Raw genomic sequence first — 8,428 nt, 5'->3', positions numbered from 1 at the left:
AAATCTTTGAAAGTGGCAGGACAGGTTGAGAAAGCAGTTTAAAAAGCATATGGGATCCTGGGCATTATAAATAGAGGCAAAGAGTACAAAAGCAAGGAAGTTATGTTGAACCTTTTATAAACACTGGTTTGGCCACAACTGGAGTATTGTGTCCAATTCTGGGCATCGCACTTTAGGAAGGATGTGAAGGCCTTAGAGAGGGTGCAGAAAAGATTTACTAGAATGGTTCCAGGGATGAGGGACTTCAGTTACGTGGATAGACTGGAGAAGCTGGGGTTGTTCTCCTTAGAGCAGAGAAGGTTGAGAGGAGATTTGATAGAAGTGTTCAAAATCATGAAGGGTTTAGATAAAGTAAAGAGAAGCTGTTCCCATTGGTGGAGGGGTCGAGAACCAAAGGGCACAGATTTAAGAACCAAAGGCGACATGAGGAAAATCTTTTTTACGCAGTGAGTAGTTATGATCTGGAATGCGCTACCTTAAAGGGTTGTGGAAGTAGATTCAATCATGGCTTTCAAAAAGGAATTAGATAAATACTTGAAAGGAAGAATTTTGCCAGAGATCCTGTCAATGTTCTTCTCAGCTAGGCTGCCAGAAAGTGGGGGAGATGGGGAGGGGGGAAGGGGAGAGGGGAAGTGGAGGGGAGGGGGAAGGGAAGGGCAGGGGAGGTGGAAGGGAAGGACAGGGGGAAGGGAGGGATAGGGAGGAGGGGAAGGGAGGGTTGGGGAAGGGATGGGAGGGGGAAGGCGAAGGACGGGGATGGAGGCGACAGGGAAGGGAGGAGAGGGGGAAGGGGAAGGGAGGGGAAGGGTGAGGGGAAGGGGAGGGGAGGTGGAAGGGGGAAGGGGAGGGAGGCGGAATGGAGGGGTGGGCAAGGAAGGGGGAGTGGAGGGGTGGGAAGGGAGGGGGTGGGGGAGGGGAGGGGTGGGGACGGGGAAGGGAGGGGATGGGGAAGGAGGAGATGGGGAAGTGAGGGGAGGAAGAGGCGGGGCGGAAGGGGAGGAGAGGTACGGGGAGGATGCAGGGGCGGGGTGGGGAAGAACATACAGTGAAATCACACTGCTCAGTGGAGGGACAATTGAAGATCTTGAACACAGGAGTCCTGCGCATGTCAAGTTAAGTACACACATTTCACACAGACACACATACAATGTCAAGATACAGTCAGCACTTCAGGCAGCATCTGTGGAGAAAGGTAGGGTTAATGTTTCAGGTCAATGACCCTACCTTTCTCTCTCCACAGATGCTGCCTGAACTGCTGCGTGTTTCCAGCATTTTCTGTTTTTATTTCAGATTTCCAGCATCTGCAGTATTTTGCTTTTTGTTTTATACAATGACAAGGTTCACTGTGGGAGGATTTCCTTGCGCTGTGTCAGTCAATGTATAGCAATCCTAATGCAAATCCATTTCTTCCAGGCACTCCTGCTGATACTTTTTTTTAGTATCACTGTGCCAACAGCAGCTTTATACTGTGCACTTAGTGTTGCATGGTGCTTGGGTGGCAGAGTGCCAATGCCAAATATATAGAAAAACTGCAACATAAAACTGTCTGTAGCTGACACCTTTATATTTATTTTACATTTATTCTAGCAGTACACCCTTTAATTGCCTTTCTGTACAATATGCATTGGATCCATGTTGTAGAATAAAGAACGTGTGAACATTTGGAGAATACTGATTATCTCGCCTTCGAAGGAATTTATTGCGTTTTTTGTTGGAGATTAAAGGTCTGTAAATGATACAAAATTAGTGTTTGGGGTTTCCCCGACCGTCAAATCAATTGGCCCCCTGGTCAGTTGACCCCAAATTTTTCAGCGGATTGCACTGGTTGCGGTACAGAAAATAATCCATCCAAGACGTATATTTTACATACATAGCACGCTTATATACTAGGTACCGCAAAATCCACGAGTGGGAATTTTTAGTAATAAGTACGAGTGATTTCTTATAGTCATGAATGATTTAGTTTATATGGTCCCATGCTTGCTGCATGGGACCATATAAACTGGTCTGATGTTCAGGAGCATTATTTTGAAAAAAAGGTCTATATTTTCCAGATGCCTGATCATTCCCATACCATATTTTTCACCCGCTTATTCGTTTAAAGTAGTTACTGAAATGTTACACCAATGTGATGCTAGCTACTTTCTCCTCCCCTCTAACTTCAGAGGAACGTCCCAGCACGTTTCTGATATCGGTGGTACAAGGACCCATGTACTAGTGTTTTAAAAAAAGTTCTCATATTATAATTTGTGTGGCTATTACGGATTTCCCCCCTACAGTTGTTGCTTTATCAGCAACCTGCACCCCATGTTTCTTAATACATTTTGTTATACTAACCGAAACGTCACTTTTGTCTATACCCAGTCTTTATTTCAGAGAAATGATTTTAATAGGACGTCCAAATAACTTCAGAAAGCGACAGATTTGGGTATATTTACAAACACAAGAATCCAATAACAAGGCGTCTATGTACAATAATATACTGTTTATCTGAATTATTTACAAAGTCACAAAGCAATATTTACAACCCTTGCAGATAATAATTCAATAGGATATTTTACAAGAATGCCGATTAAATTGTAAGTATGTTTGCAATAAATCAAGATGCAAGGAAACAAGTTAGGGAAGTGCCCAGAGCTCACCAACAGTTCTTAGCTTTACACAGGAGTATCAGATTTATAAATTATATTATTCAAAGATAGCAGTGGTTGCTTACTTTGCTTAAAATACGGTAAGTTCTACTAGTTGACCCCAAACAGATTACTACTTCAGTCTCAAATATATATTTTAGTAAGCTTAGCGGTGTAGAAAGCGTTACTACACGTCACACGTTTTATTTAAAATGTATTACCAAATGGTTAAGAATGCTTTAAAGATATTCGATGCAAAATCTAAGCATTTGCATATAAACGCCAAAAATCTTAGCCCAATCTTTGCACCCTTGTTTGACAAATACATTTACACTTGGATGTATTTAGTACTAGTATACCAATATAAACAACGTTCCAATTAACTGCAACCTTTCGAACACTCACTTTTGGTTTCGAATAAAGTAATACTTGAGAATTTATTATTTGTCCGTGTTGCGTTGGATGTGTTTACTTTGACTAATGACAATTCCCTAAAGTAAATATAGCTACTGGATTCTATGGTGGTGGTGGTAAACTTTAGTGCCACAGGAGTGTGCGAAGGTTCGTCAGTGGAAATCGCCGAATTTGCTCTGCTTCAAACATAGCCAACTTTAGATTATTGAACTGCTTATGGTTAAAGGTGCCTGCAATTCAAGAGACTGACTGGAGAACATTGTTTCCAAATATAAAAAGAGATTTAAAAAAATTCTCCAACATATGATACAGTCGGTCAAATTCCGTTTGAGACGGGATCTCCGAAGATACAAATTTTTCATTTAAAAATTAATTTTTGAGTGTATGGTTCCAATGTAAAACTGGCATCCTTAGTGCTTGTTTGACAAAATCGTGTTGTTGTTCTCAGCATATGGCTACACCTTATTTCTTATATGTATATGTATAGCTAACACTATGCACCAGCGCTTGAAAGGAGAAACTCGTACGTCATATAACAAAGAATATTTTGAGCGAAATGATCCTATTGAGACTATGGAAAGAGCTGATATATTAGAAAAATTACAGCAGGTTATTGTTTTTGCAACTTTAAATTCATCATATTAATGATGGTCTCTCAGTTTAAACGCCGTTTAATGAGAAGTATGTGTGTTTCAAAGGATAGTAATATCATAGTTGACCTCACACAACTGCTAACAAAGTGTAAACCGCGTGGAATGCATAAAACAGGGCCGGGGTAGAGGGAGGGGATGTGTGGGGTTTTTTGGTATTACACTCTGCAAACAGGTCGCGGTTTAACACTGCAGTTTGCGGATGCTACGAGCAATTCTCTTGAACTCTCGCTGCCCTTTCTGCCATCTCTTCACCGAGGTTATGACCAGATTCCCATCGAGCTTTTGTCCCATCACTAAGTAGGGGGCATTGATGTCGTTCATCTCGTCGCAGGTACACTGCAGACCATCCTTCAGCCACAATACACTTTTCTTCAGATCCTTCTCGGTCACTCCATTCAGCTTGTAAATGGTCTTGCTTTTTGTCTCAGGGACGATCTTTGTGTCCCCATTGATGTAGGAAATCTCTTTCACTTTTATCTTCAAAGCTAATTAGGAAAGAATTAAAATGTGACACGTTAACGGTCTGCTGGTGGTGGTGGGCGGGGGGAGGGGGGGGAGATTGCCACGGATAATCCAAATGAAACTGTCAAGATGACAGGACTGATAAATGTGGGGAGCAGGTGGCTCCATTTCCAGTACTAGGATCAGTAATGTCAAACCGAATAAAGGAGAGAAAAGTTTTTTCAGTTAGTGGTTGAAAGTGCAGAATTCTAGACTCCATAATCAGAAAATTATTTGTAACAAAACGCATATGGGTGTTGGAGAGACGGCGCCTTTCTCCCGTCTTATCTCTCCCTTCTCTCTACAACCCAGAGCACTATGCGTCACATTGCAGCGACAAGAACAACGCCAACGTTTGAAACATCATAACCTGAAAGCTACTCAGCAGCTGGTAACATTTGGTATGTATTTCATCAGAACTGCGAATCAATAAAAGGCAAGCTCTCGCTTGTAAAACAAGTCAGCCACTCGACTGTGAGCATTTTACCAGTGCCCCCTTTTTTCAGACCAACTCTCTCATCTGTGTATTTAGGATTTCAATTTTACCTGGTTAAATACTGTACCTCGTTTTTTTAAAAACCAACTGAGTTGGGTTTGTCAGTATCGCCAGTTTTCTTTCCCTGGGAAATTGAGTAAGGATTGTGTGGAGAAGAACATTGCAGTTTATGTCGGACGTTTGATTAAGTTAAACCACAGGGTTTCTGTTCAAACAGCATTTGGTAAAATCACACTCCTGTTTTTGGAGCAGCACGAAAACAGACAAGATCCGATTGATAGCCGCGCTGCTAGTTATAAAGAGGCAGTCAGAAATAATTGACATGTCCTTTTCCCCTCCGTGAAATTTTTGGGAAAAATGAGGTCTGAAACCGCAACTTACCGAAATCATTTTTGCAGTAGTTCTCGACAATTTCGTTGTCGTTCTGCTCTCTGTCTTTGCATGCGTCGCAGATTTTAGGTTCTGAAAAATAGTGCACGTGTATCTATGAATGATTTTTGTACTCCCAGACTACACGTTTTCAGCAGAAAAATAATACAACGGATCTTGTACTTTAATTCTGGGTATGGTCCCAGCGCAGGCAAGGTTTAATTATTACAGCCTGGACTTTCCACCTTCTTTATAGCTTCCAGATTTTCCACAGGTTTTGCTATTTTTATGAAGTGAACAATGTTTTATGAAGTATTTAAATACCTCCAGTTACCATTCCCCATATGCTTTTACGAAAGTATCCTCACCGGAAAGATTGCGCAGCGCATTAAAGTGAAATGAAAGGCTCTGTGCAAGGATTCCGAACCTGAGGTACTGGGGGCACTGCCCCTCACTATAAACTGCGCGTTTGCCCCAGATGGGATGCAAATATACACAATAGTAAATTAAATGGACCGTGGAAGTTCTTTAAAGCAACCGATAAAAAGCGATGGGCTCCTCCTATTCGCTCACAAGTGCTCAAAAGGTCTTCGCAATGTAAATGGTTGAGCTGTTGGGTCCTCATTACCCACTGTGATGCTTTGTATGACACAGGCACAGGCAAAGCTCCTCAATTCGCATTCACCGATGGCTTTTAAATGCGTTGCTTTGTTTTCCCCCTTAAAAACACCCAAGCATTGGAAAAGGGCAGTTTTGGTCATGGTGAACGATGCTAATTTAAATTTATGGTTCATCAGCAGCAGTGGCTTTCCTAAAACTCCCAAGTATACTTATTAAAAAGAGCAATGCTGACTAGTTATTTCTCCAGTTGTGGTAGTTGTTAGGAAAAAAACTGCGTTTCTCGGGGAATCGCGTCTTAACATCTGCAACACATTTAAACTCTTTAAAAAAAGGGATAGCATTCACGAAATGTAAGTTGAAATGTTAGCGAAAATCTTGCAAATTCTTTCAAAAGATAAAAAAAGTAACATTTTGCAGAGTGTCGCTGTTGACTATAGTTTCATTTGATCAGCGAACCAGAAATTGATCGATCCTTAATAAACATTTCGAAATAAAACCACAGCGATGTTCTCCTTTCGCTGTTGATACAAGACGTTACAACTCATTGGAGCGACATGCTAACCAATGATAGAAATCGGTATCGAAATATGTTTGGTTTTGTGGTGAATTAATTTGTTGTCGGAATATCAAAAAGGTAACTTCGGCATCTCTCTCTCTCTATCTCATACAGAGGGATTAGATACTATGAATGTATCTCAAGGTGTTGTAACCAAAGAACAGATGCTGTATGAGAGAGAGAGAGAAAAACAAATTCTTGAAACAAATGAATCCAAATTGAATTTTGAAACCGTCGGTATTACATAAACACAGCTATAAGTAAAGCCTATACATTGGATCTATTTTCGAACTTGGTGTCCAGTTAAAGGATACTATTACTTTTCTCCGTTTAGGATTCACTTCAGCCTAACCTTCATCGGGTGCGGGGACGTGCTCGTTGGAGTCCGCGGGTGGAATGCACAGATCGTTGTCCTCCGGGAACCGATTGCACTCCAGCATATCGGGCCAGGGAAAACCGAAGGCTGACATGACCGGGGAACAGCTCTCCTTCACCTGCTCGCACAGCGATCGGCAGGGCTGGATCGGCTCGTCCAGCTCATCGATGCACACCGGAGCGAAGAGGGAGCATAGAAACTTCTTGGTGTCCGGGTGACACTGCTTCTGTACCAGCGGGATCCAGGAACTCGCCTGTTGCAGCACCTCCTCCATGGTTTCGTGCCCCAGCAGGTTAGGGAGCCTCATCTCCGGGTACTCGATACCGTGACACAGCGCCAGGGCGGTGGGTATCGGTTTGCAATTATTGCGCTTGTAGGTGAACTCGGTCTGCCCGTAAGAATACATCCCCATCCCTTTGACCGTGTCCAGGTGTAGTGCGGCCAGAAAAAGGCAGATCATCGCGTTCAGAGGGCACATTATTGCAAAGTTTGGTGAGAAAAGTCGAATTGCTTCTGACCAATTTTTCCCGGTGAAATCGACCCGACTGATCTGGAGTTAAATGAGACTGGCTCCTTGAGGTCTAGTGTTAAAAAGAAATGGGAGGAGTTACTGGGAATAGTTACTGGCCTTCGTTTGATAGGTCGGCACAAAAGACGTCGTTACAGCCCTTGGGAAGGGTAGACTCGACCAACAACCAATGTTCTGGCTCGTGTGAGAATTCACACGCTTTATAAATGAAGTGGAGATGCCGGTGATGGACTGGGGTTGACAATTGTAAACAATTTTACAACACCAAGTTATAGTCCAACAATTTTATTTTTAATCCCACAAGCTTTCGGAGGCTTCCTCCTTCCTTTCCACACCGTTCACCTGAGGAAGGAGGAAGCCTCCGAAAGCTTGTGGGATTAAAAATAAAATTGTTGGACTATAACTTGGTGTTGTAAAATTGTTTACAATTTATAAATGAAGGCAGACTTATTCCCAACGGTGTCTGACCATAGTATGAACCCTCCCACCTACTACTGTTCTGATTGCAACTACTAAAACTTTTCTTTATAAAATGATAAGGAAGTAGGAATTATCACGGTTGCTATAATCAACCCAGCGGCGATATTGGAGTTGGTAGAAACAAGTCGAATTTTAAGGTTAGAATTAATAGAAACTGGATCGCTTCTTGTAGTAACATAGGCCGCCATACACGTACCAGCTAGTGAATCAAGAATACCTAGTTCAGGACATCATCAAGGTTGAAAAGAGTAATAAAGAAAGCAAGGGTAATTAGGATTTATTTGGAGCTTATAAAGCACAGCGTAGTTCAGAGCGCAGGTCAGAATAATGTGGAGAAAACAAGAGATTGCAGCAAAGAAGGTTCATCTATAGAAGACAAGTTTTAGTTATGGCTATCCAGCAGAATGGGAGGGTGTTAAAAAAGAAAGAACTTGCATTTATATAGTGCCTTTCACATCCTCAGGACACCCCAAAGTGCTTCACAGCCAATTAAGTACTTTCTGAAACAGAGTGATGGTTGTAGGCAAACTTGACAGCTGATTTGCATACAAGGTCTCCCAAACAGCAATGAGATAAATGGCCAGTTTATCTGTTTTGGGTGGTGTTGGTTGAGAGTTAAATGTTGGCCAGCATACTGGAAGAACTCCCCTGCTCTTCTTCGAATAGTACTATGGGATCCTTTACATCCACCTGAGAGGATTACAGGAAGGATGTAATTGCACTAGAGAGGGTGCAGAGCAGATTTACAAGGATGTTGCCAGGACTGGAGAATTTTAGCTAAGATGACAGATTGGATAGGCTGG

At 42.2% G+C, this 8,428-nt stretch overlaps 1 protein-coding gene across 1 annotated transcript; it reads right to left on the bottom strand.

Moving 5' to 3' along the window:
• Positions 1 to 1,601: 1,601 nt before the first annotated feature.
• sfrp2 (secreted frizzled-related protein 2) lies at positions 1,602 to 7,162 on the bottom strand. Its single transcript, XM_068007805.1, has 3 exons — positions 6,593 to 7,162; positions 5,076 to 5,156; positions 1,602 to 4,182 (listed from the first exon to the last, which is right to left on the bottom strand). Exons 1-3 carry the CDS (start codon positions 7,092 to 7,094, stop codon positions 3,878 to 3,880), a joined length of 888 nt encoding a protein of 295 aa, XP_067863906.1. The 5' UTR covers positions 7,095 to 7,162; the 3' UTR covers positions 1,602 to 3,877.
• Between the last annotated feature and the right edge of the window lie 1,266 nt (positions 7,163 to 8,428).

The sequence above is a fragment of the Heptranchias perlo genome, chromosome 1 (assembly GCF_035084215.1).
Source record: "Heptranchias perlo isolate sHepPer1 chromosome 1, sHepPer1.hap1, whole genome shotgun sequence".
NCBI lineage: Eukaryota > Metazoa > Chordata > Chondrichthyes > Hexanchiformes > Hexanchidae > Heptranchias > Heptranchias perlo.
The sequence above is the reverse complement of the archived record's forward strand: the minus strand, read 5'-3'. Positions and strand labels throughout refer to the sequence as shown.

Coding starts and splice junctions, on each gene's coding strand:
- sfrp2 (XM_068007805.1), bottom strand. CDS start 7,094: ATGTGCCCTCTGAACGCGATGATCTGCCTTTTTCTGGCCGCACTACAC. Junction 5,157..6,592: donor CGTCCCCGCACCCGATGAAG/GTTAGGCTGAAG, acceptor ACTATTTTTCAG/AACCTAAAATCTGCGACGCA. Junction 4,183..5,075: donor CTACTGCAAAAATGATTTCG/GTAAGTTGCGGT, acceptor TTTCCTAATTAG/CTTTGAAGATAAAAGTGAAA.